The 23,422-nt window shown below is 39.5% G+C and overlaps 1 protein-coding gene across 6 annotated transcripts in view; it reads left to right on the top strand.

The window, feature by feature from the left end:
* Window positions 1–23,422, top strand: part of OPHN1 (oligophrenin 1) — a 387,278-nt gene that overhangs the window by 200,660 nt on the left and 163,196 nt on the right. For all 6 annotated transcript variants that reach the window (XM_054676181.2, XM_009439212.5, XM_009439209.5 and 3 more), the window contains 3 exon segments: window positions 16,140–16,250; window positions 17,908–18,012; window positions 19,826–19,955. In XM_054676181.2, the coding sequence (XP_054532156.1) occupies window positions 16,140–16,250; window positions 17,908–18,012; window positions 19,826–19,955 (346 nt within the window).

Raw genomic sequence — 23,422 nt, 5'->3', positions numbered from 1 at the left:
GCGTCTGTTCATATTCTTCACCCACTTTTTGATGGGGTTGTTTGATTTTTTCTTGTAAATTTGTTTAAGTTCTTTGTAGATTCTGGATATTAGCCCTTTGTCAGATGGATAGATTGTAAAAATTTTCTCTCATTCTGTAGGTTGCCTGTGCACTCTGACAGTAGTTTCTTTTGCTGTGCAGAAGCTCTTTAGTTTAATTAGATCCCATTTGTCAATTTTGGCTTTTGTTGCCATTGCTTTTGGTGTTTTAGACATGAAGTCCTTGCCCATGCCTATGTCCTGAATGGTATTGCTTAGGTTTTCTTCTAGGGTTTTTATGGTTTTAGGTCTAACATTTAAGTCTTTAATCCATCTTGAATTAATTTTTGTATAAGGTGTAAGGAAGGGTTCCAGTTTCAGCTTTTTACATATGGCTAGCCAGTTTTCCCAGCACCATTTATTAAAAAGGGAATCGTTTCCCCATTTCTTGTTTTTGTCAGGTTTGTCAAAGATCAGATGGTTGTAGATGTGTGGTATTATTTCTGAGGGATCTATTCTGTTCCATTGGTCTATCTCTCTGTTTTGGTACCAGTACCATGCTGTTTTGGTTACTGTAGCCTTGTAGTATAGTTTGAAGTCAGGTAGCATGATGCCTCCAGCTTTGTTCTTTTGGCTTAGGATTGTCTTGGCAATGTGGGCTCTTTTTTGGTTCCATATGAACTTCAAAGTAGTTTTTTCCAATTCTGTGAAGAAAGTCATTGGTAGCTTGATGGAGATGGCATTGAATCTATAAATTACCTTGAGCAGTATGGCCATTTTCACGATACTGATTCTTCCTATCCATGCGCATGGAATGTACTTCCATTTGTTTGTGTCCTCTTTTATTTTGTTGAACAGTGGTTTGTAGTTCTCCTTGAAGAGGTCCTTCACATCCCTTGTAAGTTGGATTGCTAGGTATTTTCTTCTCTTTGAAGCAATTGTGAATGGGAGTTCTCTCATGATTTGGCTCTCTGTTTGTCTGTTATTGGTGTATAGGAATGCTTGTGACTTTTGCACATTGATTTTGTATCCTGAGACTTTGCTGAAGTTGCTTATCAGTTTAAGGAGATTTGGGGCTGAGATGATGGGGTTTTCTAAATATGCAATCATGTCATCTGCAAACAGGGACAATTTGACTTCCTCATTTCCTAATTGAATACCCTTTATTTCTTTCTCCTGCTTGATTGCCCTGGCCAGAACTTCCAACACTATGTTGAATAGGAGTGGTGAGAGAGGGCATCCCTGTCTTGTGCCAGTTTTCAAAGGGAATGCTTCCAGTTTTTGCCCATTCAGTAAGATATTGGCTGTGGGTTTGCCATAAATAGCTCTTATTATTTTGAGATACATCCTATCAATACCTAGTTTGTTTAGAGTTTTTAGCATGAATGGCTGTTGAATTTTGTCATAGGCCTTTTCTGCATCTATTGAGATAATCATGTGGTTTTTGTCTTTGGTTCTGTTTCTATGATGGATTACATTTATTGATTTGTGTATGTTGAACGAGCCTTGCAGCCCAGGGATGAAGCCAACTTGATCGTGGTGGATAAGCTTTTTGATGTGCTGCTGGATTCAGTTTGCCAGTATTTTATTGAGCATTTTTACATTGATGTTCATCAGGGATATTGGTCTAAAATTCTCTTTTTTTTGTTGTGTCTCTGCCAGGCTTTGGTATCAGGATGATGCTGGCTTCATAAAGTGGGTTAGGGAGGATTCCCTCTTTTTGTATGGATTGGAATAGTTTCAGAAGGAATGGTACCAGCTCCTCCTTGTACCTCTGGTAGAATTTGGCTGTGAATCCATCTGGTCCTGGACTTTTTTTGGTTGGTAGGCTATTAATTATTGCCTCAATTTCAGAGCCTGTTATTAGTCTATTCAGGGATTCAACTTCTTCCTGGTTTAGTCTTGTGAGGGTTCATGTGTCCAGGAATTTATCATTTCTTCTAGATTTTCTAGTTTATTTGTGTAGAGGTGTTTATGGTATTCTCTGATGGTAGCTTATATTTCTGTGTGAAAGGTGGTGATATCCCCTTTATCATTTTTTATTGCAACTATTTGATTCTTCTCTCTTTTCTTCTTTATTAGTCTTGCTAGCAGTCTATCAATTCTGCTGATCTTTTCAAAAAACCATCTCCTGGATTCATTGATTTTTTGAAGGTTTTTTTTTTGTGTCTCTTATCTCCTTCAGTTCTGCTCTGATCTTAGTTATTTCTTCCGTTCTGCTAGCTTTTGAATGTGTTTGCTCTTGCTTCTCTAGTTCTTTTAATTGTGATGTTAGGGTGTCAATTTTAGATCTTTCCTGCTTTCTCTTGTGGGCATTTAGTGCTATAAATTTCCCTCTACACACTGCTTTAACTGTGTCCCAGAGATTCTGGTATGTTTTGTCTTGTTCTCGTTGGTTTCAAAGAACATCTTTATTTTTGCCTTCATTTCATTATATACCCAGTAGTCATTCAGGAGCAGATTGTTCAGTTTCCATGTAGTTGAGCGGTTTTGAGTGAGTTTCTTAATCCTGAGTTGTAGTTTGATTGCACTGTGGTCTGAGAGACAGTTTGTTATAATTTCTGTTCTTTTACATGTGCTGAGGACTGCTTTACTTCCAACTATGTGGTCAATTTTGGAATAAGTGCGATGTGGTGCTGAGAACAATGTATATTCTGTTGATTTGGGGTGGAGAGTTCTGTAGATGTCTATTAGGTCCGCTTGGTACAGAGCTGAGTTCAGTTCCTGGATCTCCTTGTTAACTTTCTGTCTCGTTGATCTGTTTAATGTTGACAGTGGGGTGTCAAAGTCTCCCGTTATTATTTTGTGGGAGTCTAGGTCTCTTTCTCGGTCTCTAAGGACTTGCTTTATGAATCTGTGTGCTCCTGTATTGGGTGCATATATATTTAGGATAGTTAGCTCTTCTTGTTGAATTGATTCCTTTACCATTATGTAATGGCCTTCTTTGTCTCTTTTGATCTTTGTTGGTTTAAAATCTGTTTTATCGGAGCCTAGGATTGCAACCCATGCCTTTTTTTGTTTTCCATTTGCTTGGTAGATCTTCCTCCATCCCTTTATTTTGAGCCTGTGTGTGTCTCTGCACGTGAGATGGGTCTCCTGAATACAGCACACTGATGGGTCTCCTGAATACAGCACAATGATGGGTCTTGACTCTTTATCCAATTTTCCAGTCTGTGTCTTTTAATTGGAGCATTTAGCCCATTTACATTTAAGGTTAATATTGTTATGTGTGAATTTGATCCTGTGATTATGATGTTTGCTGGTTATTTTGCTCGTTAGTTGATGCAGTTTCTTCCTAGCCTTGATGGTCTTTACAATTTGGCATGTTTTTGCAGTGGCTGGTACTGGTTGTTCCGTTCCAAGTTTAATGCTTCCTTTAGGAGCTCTTGTAAGGCAGGGCTGGTAGTGACAGAATCTCTCAGCATTTGCTTGTCTGTAAAGGATTTTATTTCGCCTTTACTTATAAAGCTTAGTTTGGCTAGTTATGAAATTCTGGGTTGAAAATTCTTTTCATTAAGAAAGTTGAATATTGGCCCCTACTCTCTTCTGGCTTGTAGAGTTTCTGCCGAGAAATCAGCTGTTAGTCTGATGGGCTTCCCTTTGTGGGTAACCTGACCTTTCTCTCTGGCTGCCCTTAACATTTTTTCCTTCATTTCAACTTTGGTGAATCTGACAATTATGTGTCTTGGAGTTGCTCTTCTCAAGCAGTATCTTTGTGGCATTCTCTGTATTTCCTGAATGTGAATGTTGGCCTGCCTTGCTAGATTGGGGAAGTTCTCCTGGATAATATCCTGCAGAGTGTTTTCCAACTTGGTTCCATTCTCGCCGTCACTTTCAGGTACACCAATCAGGCGTAGATTTGGTCTTTTCCCATAGTCCCATATTTCTTGGAGGCTTTGCTCGTTTCTTTTTATTCTTTTTTCTCTAAACTTCTCTTCTCACTTCATTTCATTCATTTTATCTTCCATCACTGATACCGTTTCTTCCATTTGATCGAATCGGCTACTGAAGCTTGTGCATGTGTCATGTAGTTCTCATGCCTTGGTTTTCAGCTCCATCAGGTCATTTAAGGTCTTCTCTATGCTGTTTATTCTAGTTAGCCATTCGTCTAATCTTTTTTCAAGGTTTTTAGCTTCTTTGCGTTGGGTTTGAGCATCCTCCTTTAGCTCGGAGAAGTTTGTTATTACCGATCATCTGAAGCCTTCTTCTCTGAACTCATCAAAGTCATTCTCCGTGCAGCTTTCTTCCATTGCTGGTGAGGAGCTACGTTCCTTTGGAGGAGAAGAGGTGCTCTGATTTTTAGAATTTTCAGCTTTTCTGCTGTGGTTTCTCCCCATCTTTGTGGTTTTATCTACCTTTTGTCTTTGATGATGGTGACACACAGATGGGGTTTTGGTGTGGATGTCCTTTCTGTTTGTTAGTTTTCCTTCTAACAGTCAGGACCCTCAGCTTCAGGTCTGTTGGAGTTTGCTAGAGGTCCACTGCAGATCCTGTTTGCCTGGGTATCACCAGCAGAGTCTGCAGAACAGCAAATATTGCAGAATGGCAAATGTTGCTGCCCGATCCGTCCTCTGGAAGCTTCATCTCAGAGGGGCACCCAGCTGTATGAGTTGTCAGTTGGCCCCTACTGGGAGGTTTCTCCCAGTTAGGCTACTCAGGGGTCAGGGACCCACTTAAGGAGGCAGTTCTGTCCTTTCTCAGATCTCAAACTCCGTGCTGGGAGAACCACTACTCTCTTGAAAGCTGTGAGACAGGGACATTTAAGTCTGCAGAGGTTTCTGCTGCCTTTTGTTCAGCTATGCCCTGCCCCCAGAGGTGGAGTCTACAGAGGCAGGCAGGTCTCCTTGAGCTGTGGTGGGCTCCACCCAATTCGAGCTTCCCAGCTGCTTTGTTTACCTACTCAAGCCTCAGTAATGGCGGACGACCCTCCCCCAGCCTTGCTGCTGCCTTGCAGTTCACTCTCAGACTGCTGTGCTCGCAGTAAGAGAGGCTCCATGAGCTTGGGACCCTCTGCACCAGGCATGGTATATAATCTCCTGGTGTGCCATTTGCTAAGACCGTTGGAAAAGCGCAGTATTAGGGTGGGAGTGTCCCGATTTTCCAGGTACTGTCTGTCACAGCTTCCCTTGGCCAGGAAAGGGTATTCTGCAACCCCTTGTGCTTCCAGGGTGAGGCAATGCCCTGCCCTGCTTCGGCTGACACTCTGTGGGCTGCACCCACTGTCCAAGAAGCCCCAGTGAGATGAACTCAGTAGCTCAGTTACAAATGCAGAAATCACCCATCTTCTGTGTCGCTCACACTGGGAGCTGTAGACTGGAGCTGTTCCTATTCAGCCATCTTGGAACCTCCAGTTGATATCTTCTTTAATGTTTATTTTTTCTTATTTTCTGCTTACTTTGGATGTGATTTATTCTTCTATTTCTAGTTTCCTAAGAAGGAAGCTTAGATTATTAATAAGAGATCTTTCTTCTATTCTACTATATGCATTTCATTCTATAAATATTTCTCTAAGCACTGCTTTTGTTGCCCACAAATATTGTGTTTTCATTTTTATTTAATTCAAAATGTCTTAACATTTCTTATTTTATTTTATTTATTTTTTGTAGAATTGAGGTCTTACCATGTTGCCCAGGCGAGTTTCAAACTCCAGGTTTCAAGTGATCTTCCCGCCTTGCCCTCCTAAATTGCTGAGATTACAGTTGTTTGCCATGATGCCCAGCCTTACTTTTCTTTGCGTCTTTGACTCAGGTTTCATTTATAAATGTACTGTTTAATCTCCAATTATTTGGGGCATTTTCAGCTTTTAAAAATTGATTTCTGGTATAATTTAATTGTGGTCTAATTGTATATTTCATAAGATTTCTATTCTTTTAGATTTCTTCAGGTGTATTTTATGTCCCAGAATGTGGTCTATCTTGGTGATTTTTCTGTGTGACTTTGAGATGAAAGTGTATTCTGCTGTTGTATCAAGTGTTACAAAGATGTCAGTTAGATTCATTTGATCAATGGTGCTGTTCAGGTCAACAATGTCCATACGGATTTTCTGCTAGCTGGATCTGTCCATTACTATTAGAGGAGTATTGAAGTCTCCAACTCTAATAGTAGGTGTGTCTCTCCTTGTAATTCTCTCAATTTTTACCTCATGTATTTTGATGCTGTGTTGTTAGGCACATTCACATTAAGAATTGTTATGTCTTCTTAGAGTCTTGCCATCTTTATTATTATATTATGATTTGATATCATAATATTTTTCCTTGGTAGTTTTCTTTGTTCTGAAGTATGCTTTTTATGAAATTAATATAGCTACTCTAGCATTCTTTTGATTAATGTTAGCATGATATATCTTTCTTTATACCTTTACTTTTAATCTGTCTTTGTTTTCTTTACATTTTAATTGTTATTTCAATAGGTTTAGGGGTATAAGTGTTTTTTGGTTACATGGATAAATTGTATAGTGGTGAAGTCTGGGCTTTTAGTGTACCTGTCACCTGAATAGTGTACATTATACCAAACAATGGGTAATTTTTCAGCCCCCTCTCACCACCCTTTTTCTGAGTCTCCAATGTCCATTATACCACTCTGCATGTCTCTGCATACTCAGAGCTTAGCTCCCACAAATAAATGGGAATGTGAGGTATTTGATTTGAGTTAGTTCACTTGGAATAATGGCCTCCAGTTCCAGTTTCTGTAAAAGACATTATTTTGTTCTGTTTCATGGCTGAGTAGTATTCCATTGTGTGTGAATGTGTGTGTGCACACATATATACCTACTATATTTTCTTTATCCACTAATCAGTTGGTGGGCACTTAGATTGATTTCCTGTCTTTGCAATTGTGAATTGTGTGAAGATAAACATAGGAGTGCAGGTGTCTTTTCTGATGTAATGACTTCTTTTCCTTTAGGTAGATACTCAGTAGTGAGATCTTGGATCAAATAGTAGTTCTACTTTTAGTTATTTGAGAGATCTCTATACTGTTTTCCATAGAGACTGTATGAATTTACATTCCTACCCAAAGTGAATAAGCATTCCCTTTTAACCACATCTGCATCTTTTGTTTTTTGACTTTTTAATAATGGCCTTTCTGAGTGGAGTAAGGTGGTATCTCATTGTGGTTTTAATTTCCATTTTCTTTTTTTTTATTTTTATTTATTTTTATTTATTTATTTTATTATACTTTAAGTTTTAGGGTACATGTGCACATTGTGCAGGTTAGTTACATATGTATACATGTGCCATGCTGGTGCGCTGCACCCACTAACTCATCATCTAGCATTAGGTATATCTCCCGATGCTATCCCTCCCCCCTCCCCCCACCCCACCACAGTCCCCAGAGTGTGATATTCCTCTTCCTGTGTCCATGTGATCTCATTGTTCAATTCCCACCTATGAGTGAGAATATGTGATGTTTGGTTTTTTGTTCTTGCGATAGTTTACTGAGAATGATGATTTCCAATTTCATCCATGTCCCTACAAAGGACATGAACTCATCATTTTTTATGGCTGCATAGTATTCCATGGTGTATATGTGCCACATTTTCTTAATCCAGTCTATCATTGTTGGACATTTGGGTTGGTTCCAAGTCTTTGCTATTGTGAATAATGCCGCAATAAACATACGTGTGCATGTGTCTTTATAGCAGCATGATTTATAGTCCTTTGGGTATATACCCAGTAATGGGATGGCTGGGTCAAATGGCATTTCTAGTTCTAGATCCCTGAGGAATCGCCACACTGACTTCCACAATGGCTGAACTAGTTTACAGTCCCACCAACAGTGTAAAAGTGTTCCTATTTCTCCACATCCTCTCCAGCACCTGTTGTTTCCTGACTTTTTAATGATTGCCATTCTAACTGGTGTGAGATGGTATCTCATTGTGGTTTTGATTTGCATTTCTCTGATGGCCAGTGATGACGAGCATTTTTTCATGTGTTTTTTGGCTGCATAAATGTCTTCTTTTGAGAAGTGTCTGTTCATGTCCTTCGCCCACTTTTTGATGGGGTTGTTTGTTTTTTTCTTGTAAATTTGTTTGAGTTCATTGTAGATTCTGGATATTAGCCCTTTGTCAGATGAGTAGGTTACGAAAATTTTCTCCCATTTTGTAGGTTGCCTGTTCACTCTGATGGTAGTTTCTTTTGCTGTGCAGAAGCTCTTTAGTTTAATTAGATCCCATTTGTCAATTTTGTCTTTTGTTGCCATTGCTTTTGGTGTTTTAGACATGAAGTCCTTGCCCATGCCTATGTCCTGAATGGTAATGCCTAGGTTTTCTTCTAGGGTTTTTATGGTTTTAGGTCTAACGTTTAAGTCTTTAATCCATCTTCAATTGATTTTTGTATAGGGTGTAAGGAAGGGATCCAGTTTCAGCTTTCTACATATGGCTAGCCAGTTTTCCCAGCACCATTTATTAAATAGGGAATCCTTTCCCCATTGCTTGTTTTTCTCAGGCTTGTCAAAGATCAGATAGTTGTATATATGCGGCGTTATTTCTGAGGGCTCTGTTCTGTTCCATTGATCTATATCTCTGTTTTGGTACCAGTACCATGCTGTTTTGGTTACTGTAGCTTTGTAGTATAGTTTGAAGTCAGGTAGCGTGATGCCTCCAGCTTTGTTCTTTTGGCTTAGGATTGACTTGGCGATGCGGGCTCTTTTTTGGTTCCATATGAACTTTAAAGTAGTTTTTTCCAATTCTGTGAAGAAAGTCATTGGTAGCTTGATGGGGATGGCATTGAATCTGTAAATTACCTTGGGCAGTATGGCCATTTTCACGACATTGATTCTTCCTACCCATGAGCATGGAATGTTCTTCCATTTGTTTGTATCCTCTTTGATTTCCTTGAGCAGTGGTTTGTAGTTCTCCTTGAAGAGGTCCTTCACATCCCTTGTAAGTTGGATTCCTAGGTATTTTATTCTCTTTGAAGCAATTGTGAATGGGAGTTCACTCATTATTTGGCTCTCTGTTTGTCTGTTGTTGATGTATAAGAATGCTTGTGATTTTTGTACATTGATTTTGTATCCTGAGACTTTGCTGAAGTTGCTTATCAGCTTAAGGAGATTTTGGGCTGAAACAGTGGGGTTTTCTAGATATACAATCATGTCGTCTGCAAACAGGGACAATTTAACTTCCTCTTTTCCTAATTGAATACCCTTTATTTCCTTCTCCTGCCTAATTGCCCTGGCCAGAACTTCCAACACTATGTTGAATAGGAGTGGTGAGAGAGGGCATCCCTGTCTTGTGCCAGTTTTCAAAGGGAATGCTTCCAGTTTTTGCCCATTCAGTATGATATTGGCTGTGGGTTTGTCATAGATAGCTCTTATTATTTTGAAATACGTCCCATCAATACCTAATTTATTGAGAGTTTTTAGCATGAAGGTTGGTGAATTTTGTCAAAGGCTTTTTCTGCATCTATTGAGATAATCATGTGGTTTTTGTCTTTGGCTCTGTTTATATGCTGGATTACATTTATTGATTTGCATATATTGAACGAGCCTTGCAGCCCAGGGATGAAGCCCACTTGATCATGGTGGATAAGGTTTTTGATGTGCTACTGGATTCGTTTTGCCAGTATTTTATTGAGGATTTTTGCATCAATGTTCATCAAGGATATTGGTCTAAAATTCTCTTTTTTTGTTGTGTCTCTGCCAGGCTTTGGTATCAGAATGATGCTGGCCTCATGAAATGAGTTAGGGAGGATTCCCTCTTTTTCTATTGATTGGAATAGTTTCAGAAGGAATAGTACCAGTTCCTCCTTGTATCTCTGGTAGAATTCGGCTGTGAATCCATCTGGTCCTGGACTCTTTTTGGTTGCTAAGCTATTGATTATTTCCGCAATTTCAGCTCCTGTTATTGGTCTATTCAGAGATTCAACTTCTTCCTGGTTTAGTCTTGGGAGAGTGTATGTGTCCAGGAATTTATCCATTTCTTCTAGATTTTCTAGTTTATTTGTGTAGAGGTGTTTGTAGTATTCTCTGATGGTAGTTTGTATTTCTGTGGGATCGGTGGTGATATCCCCTTTATCATTTTTTATTGCGTCTATTTGATTCTTCTCTCTTTTTTTCTTTATTAGTCTTGCTAGCGGTCTATCAATTTTGTTGATCCTTTCAAAAAACCAGCTCCTGGATTCATTAAGTTTTTGAAGGGTTTTTTTGTGTCTCTATTTCCTTCAGTTCTGCTCTGATTTTAGTTATTTCTTGCCTTCTGCTAGCTTTTGAATGTGTTTGCTCTTGCTTTTCTAGTTCTTTTAATTGTGATGTTAGGGTGTCAATTTTGGATCTTTCCTTCTTTCTCTTGTGGGCATTTAGTGCTATAAATTTCCCTCTACACACTGCTTTGAATGCATCCCAGAGATTCTGGTATGTTGTGTCTTTGTTCTCATTGGTTTCAAAGAACATCTTTATTTCTGCCTTCATTTCGTTATGTACCCAGTAGTCATTCAGGAGCAAGTTGTTCAGTTTCCATGTAGTTGAGTGGTTTTGAGTGAGATTCTTATTCCTGAGTTCTAGTTTGATTGCACTGTGGTCTGAGAGATAGTTTGTTATAATTTCTATTCTTTTACATTTGCTGAGGAGAGCTTTACTTCCAACTATGTGGTCAATTTTGGAATAGGTGTGGTGTGGTGCTGAGAAAAATGTATATTCTGTTGATTTGGGGTGGAGAGTTCTGTAGATGTCTATTAGGTTCGCTTGGTACAGAGCTGAGTTCAATTCCTGGGTATCCTTGTTGACTTTCTGTCTCGTTGATCTGTCTAATGTTGACAGTGGGGTGTTAAAGTCTGCCATCATTAATGTGTGGGAGTCTACGTCTCTTTGTAGGTCACTCAGGACTTGCTTTATGAATCTTGGTGCTCCTGTATTGGGTGCATATATATTTAGGATAGTTAGCTCTTCTTGTTGAATTCATCCCTTTACCATTAAGTAATGGCCTTCTTTGTCTCTTTTGATCTTTGTTGTTTTAAAGTCTGTTTTATCAGAGACTAGGATTGCAACCCCTGCCTTTTTTTGTTGTCCATTTGCTTGGTAGATCTTCCTCCATCCTTTTATTTTGAGCCTATGTGTGTCTCTGCACGTGAGATGGGTTTCCTGAATACAGCACACCGATGGGTCTTGACTCTTTATCCAATTTGCCAGTCTGTGTCTTTTAATTGGAGCATTTAGTCCATTTACATTTAAAGTTAATATTGTTATGTGTGAATTTGATCCTGTCATTATGATTTTAGCTGGTTATTTTGCTCGTTAGTTGATGGAGTTTCTTCCTAGTCTTGATGGTCTTTACATTTTGGCATGATTTTGCAGTGGCTGGTACCGGTTGTTCCTTTCCATATTTAGTGCTTCCTTCAGGAGCTCTTGTAAGTCAGGCCTGGTGGTGACAAAATCTCTCAGCATTTGCTTGTGTGTAAAGAATTTTATTTCTCCTTCACTTATGAAGCTTAGTTTGGCTGGATATGAAATTTTGGGTTGAAAATTCTTTTCTTTAAGAATGTTGAATATTGGCCCCCACTGTCTTTTGGCTTGTAGGGTTTCTGCCGAAAGATCCGCTGTTAGTCTGATGGGCTTCCCTTTGAGGGTAACCCGACCTTTCTCTCTGGCTGCCCTTAACATTTTTTCGTTCATTTCAACTTTGGTGAATCTGACAATTATGTGTCTTGGAGTTGCTCTTCTCGAGGAGTATCTTTGTGGCGTTCTCTGTATTTCCTGAATCTGAACGTTGGCCTGCCATGCTAGATTGGGAAAGTTCTCCTGGATAATATCCTGCAGAGTGTTTTCCAATTTGGTTCCATTCTCCCCATCACTTTCAGGTACACCAATCAGACGTAGATTTGGTCTTTTCACATAGTCCCATATTTCTTGGAGGCTTTGCTCATTTCTTTTTATTCTTTTTTCTCTAAACTTCCCTTCTCGCTTCATTTCATTCATTTCATCTTCCATCGCTGATACCCTTTCTTCCAGTTGATCGCATCGGCTCCTGAGGCTTCTGCATTCTTCACGTAGTTCTCGAGCCTTGGTTTTCAGCTCCATCACCTCCTTTAAGCACTTCTCTGTATTGGTTATTCTAGTTATACATTCTTCTAAATTTTTTTCAAAGTTTTCAACTTCTTTGCCTTTGGTTTGAATGTCCTCCCGTAGCTCAGAGTAATTTGATCATCTGAAGCCTTCTTCTCTCAGCTCGTCAAAGTCATTCTCCATCCAGCTTTGTTCCGTTGCTGGTGAGGAACTGTGTTCCTTTGGAGGAGGAGAGGCGCTCTGCTTTTTAGAGTTTCCAGTTTTTCTGTTCTGTTTTTTCCCCATCTTTGTGGTTTTATCTACTTTTGGTCTTTGATGATGGTGATGTACAGATGGGTTTTTGGTGTGGATGTCCTTTCTGTTTGTTAGTTTTCCTTCTAACAGAGAGGACCCTCAGCTGCAGGTCTGTTGGAGTACCCTGCCGTGTGAGGTGTCAGTATGCCCCTGCTGGGGGGTGCCTCCCAGTTAGGGTGCTCGGGGGTCAGGGGTCAGGGACCCACTTGAGGAGGCAGTCTGCCGGTTCTCAAATCTCCAGCTGCGTGCTGGGAGAACCACTGCTCTCTTCAAAGCTGTCAGACAGGGACATTTAAATCTGCAGAGGTTACTGCTGTCTTTTTGTTTGTCTGTGCCCTGCCCCCAGAGGTGGAGCCTACAGAGGCAGGCAGGCCTCCTTGAGCTGTGGCGGGCTCCACCCAGTTCGAGCTTCCCGGCTGCTTTGTTTACCTAAGGAAGCCTGGGCAATGGCGGGCGCCCCTCCCCCAGCCTCGCTGCCGCCTTGCAGTTTGATCTCAGACTGCTGTGCTAGCAATCAGCGAGACTGCGTGGGCGTAGGACCCTCCGAGCCAGGTGTGGGATATAATCTCGTGGTGCTCCGTTTTTTAAACCCATCGGAAAAGCGCAGTATTCGGGTGGGAGTGACCCGATTTTCCAGGTGCTGTCCATCACCCCTTTCTTTGACTCAGAAAGGGAACTCGCTGACCCCTTGCGCTTCCCAAGTGAGGCAATGTCTCGCCCTGCTTCAGCTCGCGCACGGTGCATGCACCCACTGACCTGCGCCCACTGTCTGACACTCCCTAGTGAGATGAACCCGGTAGGTCAGATGGAAATGCAGAAATCACCCGTCTTCTGCGTCTCTCACGCTGGGAGCTGTAGACAGGAGCTGTTCCTATTCGGCCATCTTGGCTCCTCCCCAATTTCTGTTTTCTTGATGATTAGTGATGTTGAGCATTTTGTCATGTTATTGGCCATTTGTGCATCTTCTTTTGAAAAATGTCTGTTCATGTCGTTTGCCCACTTTTAAATGGGATTTTTTTTTCTTGCTGATTTGTTGGAGTTCCTTGTAGCTTCTGGACACTAGCCCTTTGTCAGCTGTACAGTTTGTGAATATTTTCTCCCATTCTGTAAGTTGCCTATTTACTCTGTTGATTATTTCTCTTGTTGTGCAGAAACATTTTAGTTTAATTAAGTCTCATTTATTTATTTTTGTTTCTGTTGCATTTGCTTTAGGTGTCTTAGTAATTTTTTTTTATTAGGCCAATTCCTAGAAGCATTTTTCTGTGTTTTATTCTAGAAGTTTTATGGTTTCAGGTCTAACATTTTTGTGTATCTTATTTAAAATGATATCTTTTAGGTAACATAGTTGGCTCTTAATTTTTGTGCACTATGACAGTCTATCTTTTAATTTTTTTAGATCACTGACGTTTAAAATGGTCATAGATAATGGTGTAATAGTATCTACTATATTGTTTACCATCTTCTACTTATTGTTTTTGTTTTTATTTTTGTCTTTCAGTCTTCTTTTGACTTCTCTTTTTTAAGAGAATATTTTATATGATCTTATTTTCTGTCTTCTCTTACCATGTAAATTATACTTCTTCTTTTTCATTTTTTAATGGTTGCCTTAGAACTTGCAATATGCATTTGTGGTTAGTTTATGTCCACTTTTCAAATTCCAGTAACGTAGTTATGGGTTGTACAGGATCAACAGACTATTTCCAATTTCTCCATTTAGTCCCTTATAATGGTACTATCATTCTTTTTACTTATTTGTAAGATACAATCACCAAATGTATCATTACAATTATTATTATAGACAAATTCTTATCTGTTAGGTCCATTATGAATTTGAAAAATAAAATATTTAATCTTCATTTATTTCTTTTCTAGTGCTCTTTTTTTCTTTCTTTTTAGGTCTATATTTCCGACATATCATTTTTCTTCTACTGGAGATCTTTTGTCCTTTCTTGCAAGACAAGTTTAGTGGTGAGAAAGTGCTTTAATTTTTGTTTGTTTGAGGAAGTCTTTATTTTACCATCACTTTTGAAGGATAATTTCACAGTTTACACATTGTTAAGTAGTTAACTTTTTTTCTTTCAACACCTTCAAATATTTTATAGCACTCTTTTCTTTCTGCATGGTTTCTTAAGAGAAGTCTGATATAACTCTTTATCCTTGCCCTGCTGTATAGTAAGTTGTTTGTTTTTCTCTCTAGCTTCTTTCAAGATTTTCTCTTGTATTTTATTTTCTGCAGCTTTGAATATCATATACCTACATGGGGATTGTTTGGTATTTATCCTGATTGGTATTTATTATATTATTGTATTTATTGGTATTTATCCTGAGCTTTCTGGATGTGGGTTTGATATCTGTCTTTTATTTTGGAAAATTCTCAGTCATTAGTGCTTGAAGTATTTCTTCTGTTTCTGTCTCTTTTTCTTCTCCTATTGGTACTCTGAAATTACGTATATTAACATCTTTTGTAATTGTTCACCAGTTCCTGAATATTCTACTCCATGTTTGTCATTCTTTTTTTCTCTTTGCATTTCAGTTTCCCACAATTTTTTTGACATGTATTTAAGCTTACTGGTTCTTTCCTCACTCTTGTTCAATCTACTGGTGAACCCTTTAAAAGTAGTCTTCATTTCTGCTACAGTGTTTTTGATTTCTAGTGTTTTCTCTGTATACTCTCTTGCAGTTTTCATCTGCCTGCTACTATTACCCATCTGTTCTTAGGTGCTGTCTGTTTTTTATATTAGAGCCCTTATCATATTAATTATAATTATTTTAAATTTAGTTTTATGTTTCTTTTTTGTTTGTTTCTGAGATGGAGTCTCGCTCTGTCACCCAGGCTGGAGTGCAGTGGCACGATCTCGGCTCACTGCAATCTTCACCTCCCAGGTTCAAGTGAGCCTCGTGCCTCAGCTTCCGGAGTAGCTGGGACTACAGGAGTACAGCACCACACTTGGCTAGTTTTTGTATTTTTAGTAGAGATAGGGTTTCTCCATGTTGGCCAAGCTGGTCTTGAACTCCTGACCTCAGGTGATCTACCCACCTCGGCCTCCCAAAGTGCTGGGATTACAGGTGTGAGCTACCGCACTTGGCCTACAGTCTTATATTTCTACAATGTCTGCCTTACCTACATTTGATTCTGATGCTCCTTTTTTCTCTTCAGACTGTGTTTATTGCCTTTTAATATGCCTTGTAGTTCATTGTTGAAAGCTAGCGGTGATATTCAGATGAAAGGAACTGAGTGAAACAGGTCTTTAATGTGAGGTTTTGTGTTTAACTGGCTAGGAGCTAGGCTGTGCTTAGTTTGCTGTAGCTGTCATTGTCTGACTCTAAAATTTTCTCTGGCATCATTGTTTATGTGCTCAGATTTTACTATTTCTTGTTAAATAAGACTTGAGACTTGTAGTTCTTTCTGTTGTAATCCTCTCAGTATTGGCCATAGTAGCATGCTTCTGTTCTTGGGCTTTGGCCCTTGTTAATTTCTTATTCTCTGTATTCATGTCTCTGTAGTGTTTGAGGGAGCAGATTTTCCTCTGACTTCAGTTCTCTGTTGAATATAAGAAAATGTGTGGATTTTACACTTGTTCAGCTTTTTTCTTTTTGTCAGGGTGGATGTAATGACTTCAAGCTTTTTACGTGTTGGACCAGAAACTGGAATCCTGTATCAGTCACTTTTTTATCTCTTGGCTTTAGGTTCTCTATTTCTAAAATAAAAGGTAACATCACTAGTTGGTGGCTAAATGCTCATCTAGCTCTAGCATTCTGTTCAATCCTTAAGTACTGACTTTCATGAATGAATATCCCAATGTGTAATGTTTGTTTTCCTTCTTCTACAGGCAGACCTACAGGTGGACAAGGAGAGGCACAATTTTTTCGAGTCCTCTCTTGATTATGTTTATCAAATCCAGGAAGTTCAGGAGTCCAAGAAGTTCAATATTGTGGAGCCTGTAAGTTTTCTCTGTTGATGAATGGTCTAAAAATATTTATCAAATGCCTGGTAAATGTACAAACTTTGATCATAAAAACAGAATCCCAAAGAACGTGAAGGATAATCAGTGGAAATGTCTAGAACATAGTCTAACTTATGTTTTTCTTGTTCTTTAGTATACTTTTTTTCTCTCTTTCCCCCCAACCCTTTTCTCTCTTTTTCTATGGCTATTTTCTTTCTCTTTCCTTTTTTTCCTTTCTCTTTCCTCCCCCCTTCCGGAATTTCTCTACAACTCTTCCTGTTACTTTGTTTCCCTCCCTTCCTTCTTGCGCTTTCAGAAGCTTCTGAAAGTTTTTCTCATATACCAGATACTATGCTAGGGACTCATGTCTCTTGCAGTCAGTGACTTCTCATTCTACTACTTTTACTTCTGTCTTGTGTAGTTTTTTCCCATTTCACGTTTTTTCATTCCATTTACTTTGTTTTGTGTAGATTTTTCCATTTCCATATATTTGTTTGAGACAGGGTCTCACTGTCACCCAAACTGGAGTGCAGTGGTGCTATCTTGAGTCACTACAACCTCTGTCTCCTGGGCTCAAGTGATCCTCCCACCTCAGCCTCCTGAGTAACTGGGACTACAGGTGCATGCCACCATACCGAGCTAATATTTTGTATGTTTTTGTAGAGATAAGGTTTCACCATGTTGCCCAGGCTGGTCTCCAACTCCCGGGCCCAAGTGATCCCCCTGCCTTGGCTTCCCAAAGTGCCGGGATTACAGGCATGAGCTACCATACCCAGCCCGTGTATTTGATTTTTAATGGGGTTGAAAATTTACACCAATATATGTTGTGTGTCATTTATATGTCTTTTTCTGCAACCCTGTGAAACATTTCTAATTTTAAAGTTGGTTTAGACTCCTTTGATCTTTTAGCATTATGACAGTCTTCATTAAAGTTAGGTAGAAAATCTTGCTTTATTCATTTATCTATTTACTTTCATTCATTCAAGAAATATTTATTGAGCACCTATTGTTTGTGGTTGCTGAGGATATATAGAGGAAAGATGCAGTTCATTTACATACTGTTCAAATGATGAATGTCTTTATATGAGATCTGAGCGAGCTCAGGGTTAATAAATTTGTTAATAGTTCTTTTTTTCTGAAGCTGAGTCAAGGGTAAATGTTTAACCTGATATGAAAACAGTGATGTGTAGACTGGTTTGTGTTTGACTGCATTTAGCGCTATACTGGGTAAACACCATGGAGTTTTTTGTTGTTGTTGTTTGTTTGTTTGTTTTTTGTTTTTTTGAGACAGTCTCACTCTGTCACCCAGGCTAGAGTGCAGTGATGCAATCTTGGCTCACTGCAACCTCCGCCTCCTGGGTTCAAGCCATTCTCCTGCCTCAGCCTTCCAAGTAGCTGGGATTACAGGCGTGCGCCACCACGGCCAGCTAATTTTTGTATTTTTAGTAGAGATGGGATTTCACCATGTTGGTCAGGCTGGTCTCAAACTCCTGACCTCACGATCTGCCCGCCTCGGCCTCCCAAAGTGCAGGGATTACAGGCATAAGCCACCACACCCAGCCACACCATGGAGTTTTTTGGTGAGTTCATGTTTCTTTTATTTAGTTTATTAGAAGATGCTGGTGATAAAGTTATTTTTACATGTTTTCCCTAGGTCTTGGCCTTTCTTCATAGTCTGTTCATTTCTAACAGCCTGACTGTGGAGCTCACACAGGATTTCCTCCCATACAAACAACAGCTCCAACTCAGTTTACAGAATGTGAGTTTGCATGTGGATTTTTCTCACCGGTCTTTCCATTCTGATTGAATTTCAGCCCTAGCGACCTTGATTCTTGGAATTCTAGGTTACTGCATCCTAGCCAATTTGTTAGAATATACTGGTGTGGATCACAAATATTTAGTATATCAGACTGTTCTTGCTCTTCCACTTTCACATCTTTCCTGTTTTTGAGGCTGACTGCTGTTCAAACCCACCCTTCCACACACCAACACCTTCATCTATGCAATATTTATTAAGTATTGCTAATTTGCTGCATCTCTCTCAGATCAGGACATAGCTATAGGCTTATTTGAGCCCAGGCCTTAAGCTACTTCCCTGCTCAGTCAAAACACTCTCACTGTGGACTTTATTACCACAAACACTCATTTTATCTTCTCTTTCTTTTCTCAGTACTTATTAGTAGAGTCACATAAATTACTTTTAAAGGTTTTCTCTACCTTCTTTGTCATGCTGGTTCTTACAGATGGGCATGTAGGCATAGTGTTCCCATCCTTTTCACATATATTCCTTTACATGTTCCTTTATTCAAACCACATTAAACAAATGTTTATGGAAAAAATGAACATAAGCTCTGTGCCAGGCATGTGAAAGGCACTGGACATTCCATGAAGATGCATGCAAGTTTTTCTGTCTTGAAGGAACATACAGTTTCTTGTAGGAGACAAATAAACAGAGATAAATTATAATCCATTATGATAAGTGCTATAATAGAATCCAGGCCAAAGGTTTTTAAAAAGTTCGGAGCATTTGGCTACCTGGTAGAGTCAGAGAAGGCATTACTGAGTTGGTGACTTTAGAATGGGTGTTAAATTGCATGAAATATATAGATGTAGTTTTAGATGAAAAATGCTGGTAAGTTATAGTGAAAATAAGCCCCCCTTGGTTGTTTAGGAGGATTGGGATTTACAGTTGTTATTATTTTTTCTTTCTATATACTCTCCTTGCAGAAAGGAACTATGGGCTCTCACATTCTCCAGAATTTCCTGATTTACAACATCTTCCTACTACAACCAAGTTAATCCCATGAATCTTCCACTATTTATTACTTGAGATGTACAAATGTAACAATAAGCCTTTGAATGTGTACATATGGGTGACTTATTTACAGGATAAACATGAGCCAACTAGATGGGCAGCACAGATCACCTTTCTCACTAACATCATGTCATAATTTTAAGACTGGGTACTAAAAACTTATCTGTAGTGATTTTCATACCCACATTTCAACACATGTCTTACCATTGTGTTTTAGTTGTGTAGATTTAAATAGATTTATTCTCATCATTAGGTTTTGGTATTTGTGAGTATGAAAACATAGCTACTGTTGGCCCTTCTCCCAAGAGAGCACCCTCTCGTATATTTTATGTTCTTGGCCAGAATTTGATTCAGTATCAACTAGGCTGTAACTTTGAGACACAATTTGGAAGTTGCTATGAGAATGCTACCTTTGGGAACCTTGTCTGCCATCTCCCTTGTTGTAAAGCAGGGTATCAGTCATGTTCAGAATTCTAAGATTGCTTATTTATTAGGGCCTTATGTGATTCGTATTAGTAAAAAGCCTCCCAGTTGTTATTTTATGAGTATATTGCTCGTTATATTTTTGTTTCCTATGCAGTCTTTAGGACTCTATAAACTTGTTTTCCATTCACTATGCCATTCACCATTTCTTTTTTTGCTTTGTGGTTGCACATGCTGTAAGCAGGGAAAACTTTGTACTGAGTCTCTGACCAAGGAATACTTTTTCATGATAATGATGATGATAATAATGATTTTCATGATGATGTCTTGACAGACAAGAAATCATTTCTCCAGTACCCGGGAAGAGATGGAAGAACTTAAGAAAAGGATGAAAGAAGCTCCCCAGACATGCAAACTTCCAGGACAGCCAACTATTGAAGGCTATCTCTATACACAAGAGAAATGTGTGTGGGGACATAGGGGTATCCATTGGGTTTCAATAAGCCAGGAACTACTGCCACTTGTCGGCTGTGAATTTTGGGCACCCTTACTGTTCATAGACCCCTGATAGCTAAAATTCCCTTGGAACGCAGGCAGGGAATACTGAAAACAAAAAAAAAAAAAAAAAAAGGAGAAACTGAGAGGAAGTTAAAGATTTGTCTTACAAAGGCTGTGTAGTGATAAGACCTAAGGTTTTCTCTGAGATTCAAAATGGGTATTATTTGTTCTTTAATCCTTCTGATTATTCTTTTGGAAAAAAGGGAAGTAGAGGAAAGGAAGTAGAAAAATAATATTTCTTATACTTATTATGTACCAGACATGGTGCTAAGTTCATTTAAAACACTGCCTCATTTAATCTTTGCAACCAATTTATACCCATACACATAAGGCCACTAAGGCTCAGAGACGTCACCATTTGAAAGTCACCCAACTAACAAGTGTCAGGACTAAAATTAAATTCAGGTCTATGAAATGCCAAAACCCATGATCCTACTATAGTACCCTATATCTTCGTCTGCATTAGGGTCATATGTTTGCTCTTTTCTTTTCTTTGTTTAAGACAGGATCTTGCTCTGTTGTCCAGGTTGGAGTGCAATGGCACCATCATAGCTCACTACAGCCTCATACTCCTGGGCTCAAGCAGTCCTCCTACCTCAGCCTCCTGAGTGGCTGCACCTAAAGGCACCTACCACTACACTTGGCTAAGTTTTGAATTTTTTGTAGAGACAAGGTCTCACTATGTTGCTCAGGCTCATGGATGCTCTTATAACACTTAGTGAACATCATGATTCCAGTGGGAAAGACAGTATCTGTTTTTCATTGGTGACTAAGTAAAGTGGGTTAACTTGTTTAGTCACTGAATGTTGCAGAGCATTCAATCTTTCCTAATTCCTCAGTAACATTATGCACACCTGTATGTGTGATTTGATTTTATTTGCCCTTTGAACTATGACCCAATACTCCCCAAACCTGTTATTCAGTTTTTGCCCAGAGTTATTATATCTGGGGAATAAACAGAGGACACACACCCAGAGGCTGCCAGTGGCAAAAATCACTGTAATTCAAAAAGCATGACACTACGGTAGTGAAATTATCACACTTTTCTTCGCATAGAGCAGTTTACTTGTGATGATTTTCAAAGATGTGTTCTCCCACTTGTCAGGTTCATCTCTTCAACTGTGTGTCGCACAATTTCTCGATCTCAGTGCTGTTGACATTTCAGGCTGGATAATTTTTAGTTCTGGGAAGTGGTCCTGTGTATTATAGTATATTTAGCAGCATCCCTGGCCTCCTCACTTTGTGCTCATAGTAATCTCCAGGTGTGACAACCTAAAATGTCTCTAATGTATTGCCACATGTCCCCTGGGAGGCCAAATTACCCCAAGTTGAGAACCACTGCTGTATGCTGTTTGATCCTTCTGTGCTTCAGTATTCTGATTTGTCATATGGGCATGACATTGCTACTCAGTTGAATGTATGCTTAATGAGCACTGTTTCTGCCAGATACTGTGCAATGCATTGGGGACACCCTTGAAAAACTGAATCAACCATGATTTCTTTCACCAAGAAGTGTAAAGTGATGGGAGAGATAGACAAGTATATCAATAATTATAATGAAATGTGGTGATAACTGTATTTGGGGCATATATCTAAAGGCTTCACAAAGAAAGTGATATTTGAACTAGAACTTGAATGATGAGTGGGAGTTTGATAGGTAAAGAAAAGGAGGAATGGCCGGGCACAGTGGCTCATGCCTGTAATCCCAGCACTTTGGGAGGCTGAGACGGCAGATCACTGGAGGTCAGGAGTTTGAGACCAGCCTGGCCAACATGGTGAAACCCCGTCTCTACTAAAAATACAAAAATTAGCTGGGTGTGGTGATGCTTGCCTGTAATCCTAGCTACTTGGGAGGCTGAGGCAGGGGAATGACTTGAACCTGGGAGGTGGAGGTTTTAGTCAGCCGAGATGGTGCCATTACACTCCAGCCTGGGTGACAGAGTGAGACTCTGTCTCAAAAATGAATAAAAGAAAGAAAGAAAGAATGAAAGAAAGAAAAGAAAAGAAAGAAAGGAAAGAAAAAGGAAAGAAAGAAAGGAAAGAAAGAAAGAGAGAGAAAGAAAGAAGGAAAAGGAGGAAGGGAATTCCAGGTATATACCACTGCATGAGTAAAGGCAGGGTTGTGGATAGACATAGTTGATTTGTAGGGCCCTTGTTTGCCAAGAATAGTCCTGCTTTACCCCTGTTGTCCTGATGTAATTATTAATAATACTGCCTCATTCAGTCTTAAATAAGTCTTGGATTTGGACTAGAAATTATATGGCTACCTCTTTATGTGGGAACTAAAAGTAATTCATTGAGACAGGAACATAGAGGTGAGGTGCCAAAAGAAAAAGCTAGAAAGGTAAGTTTTGATCATGTTATCAAGGGCATTGTAGGCAGGCTAAGGAGTGTGGAGATAGTGGGAAAGCCGTGGATGGTTTTTAATGAGGGGAATGATAAAAATAGAGATATATTTTAAAAATAATCTAGGAAAAGAGTGGAGAATGAATTGGAGTGGAGTGATCAGAGATGGGGACAATAGGGAAATCAGAGAGAAGGCCAATGAAATAATTAATTGGTGAGATAGTAAATTTTTGTTTTTTAAAAATATGTTTCATAAAAAATAAGTACAAAATAAGACACTGGGCCCAGCGCTGTGGCTCATGCCTGTAATCCCAGCACTTTGGGAGGCCGAGGCATGCAGATCACGAGGTCAGGAGATCAAGACCATCCTGGCTAACATGGTGAAACCCCGTCTCTACTAAAAAAAATACAAAAAGTTAGCCGGGCGTGGTGGTGGGCGCCTGTAGTCCCAGCTACTTGGGAGGCTGAGGCAGGAGAATGGTGTGAACCCGGGAGGTGGAGCTTGCAGTGAGCTGAGATTGCGCCACTGCACTCCAGCCTGGGTGACAGAGCGAGACTCTGTCAAAAAAAAAAAAAATTAAAACAAAAACAACACTGATAGGGTTCTTAACTAATTCGGTGTTAAAAAGGAATGGAGAGGAGGAGACAGTTAAAAGAGAGATGTGTAGAGTCATGTACAGGTTAGAAGGGGCATAACCCAATGACCAATCACATGGAACAGTTATAGAGACAGCAAAGTAAATGACAATAGTCTCCAGCTTCTGGGATATATGGTGATACAATTTATAGGGAACATGGCAGGGAGAGTAGGTTTTGAGCAAGCCAGAAGCAGCTGTGGGAAGCAGTTGGTGAAGGTTAGAATCTCCCTATGTGCAGTAGGTAGGTGGCTATGGAAGGAGGGCGGTCAGGGCAAGGGCAGGGCTGGATCTGAAGTTTGACTCTGAAGAGCAATGTGTAAATAGCTTCCATCTTAGGGTTGACTTCCTATACAGCTAAAATAGTTATTCTGTCTGCTCACTTTTACTTG

The sequence above is a fragment of the Pan troglodytes genome, chromosome X (assembly GCF_028858775.2).
Source record: "Pan troglodytes isolate AG18354 chromosome X, NHGRI_mPanTro3-v2.0_pri, whole genome shotgun sequence".
Taxonomy (NCBI): domain Eukaryota; kingdom Metazoa; phylum Chordata; class Mammalia; order Primates; family Hominidae; genus Pan; species Pan troglodytes.
Note: the sequence above shows the minus strand (reverse complement) of the source record. Positions and strands in the feature narration are given on the sequence as shown.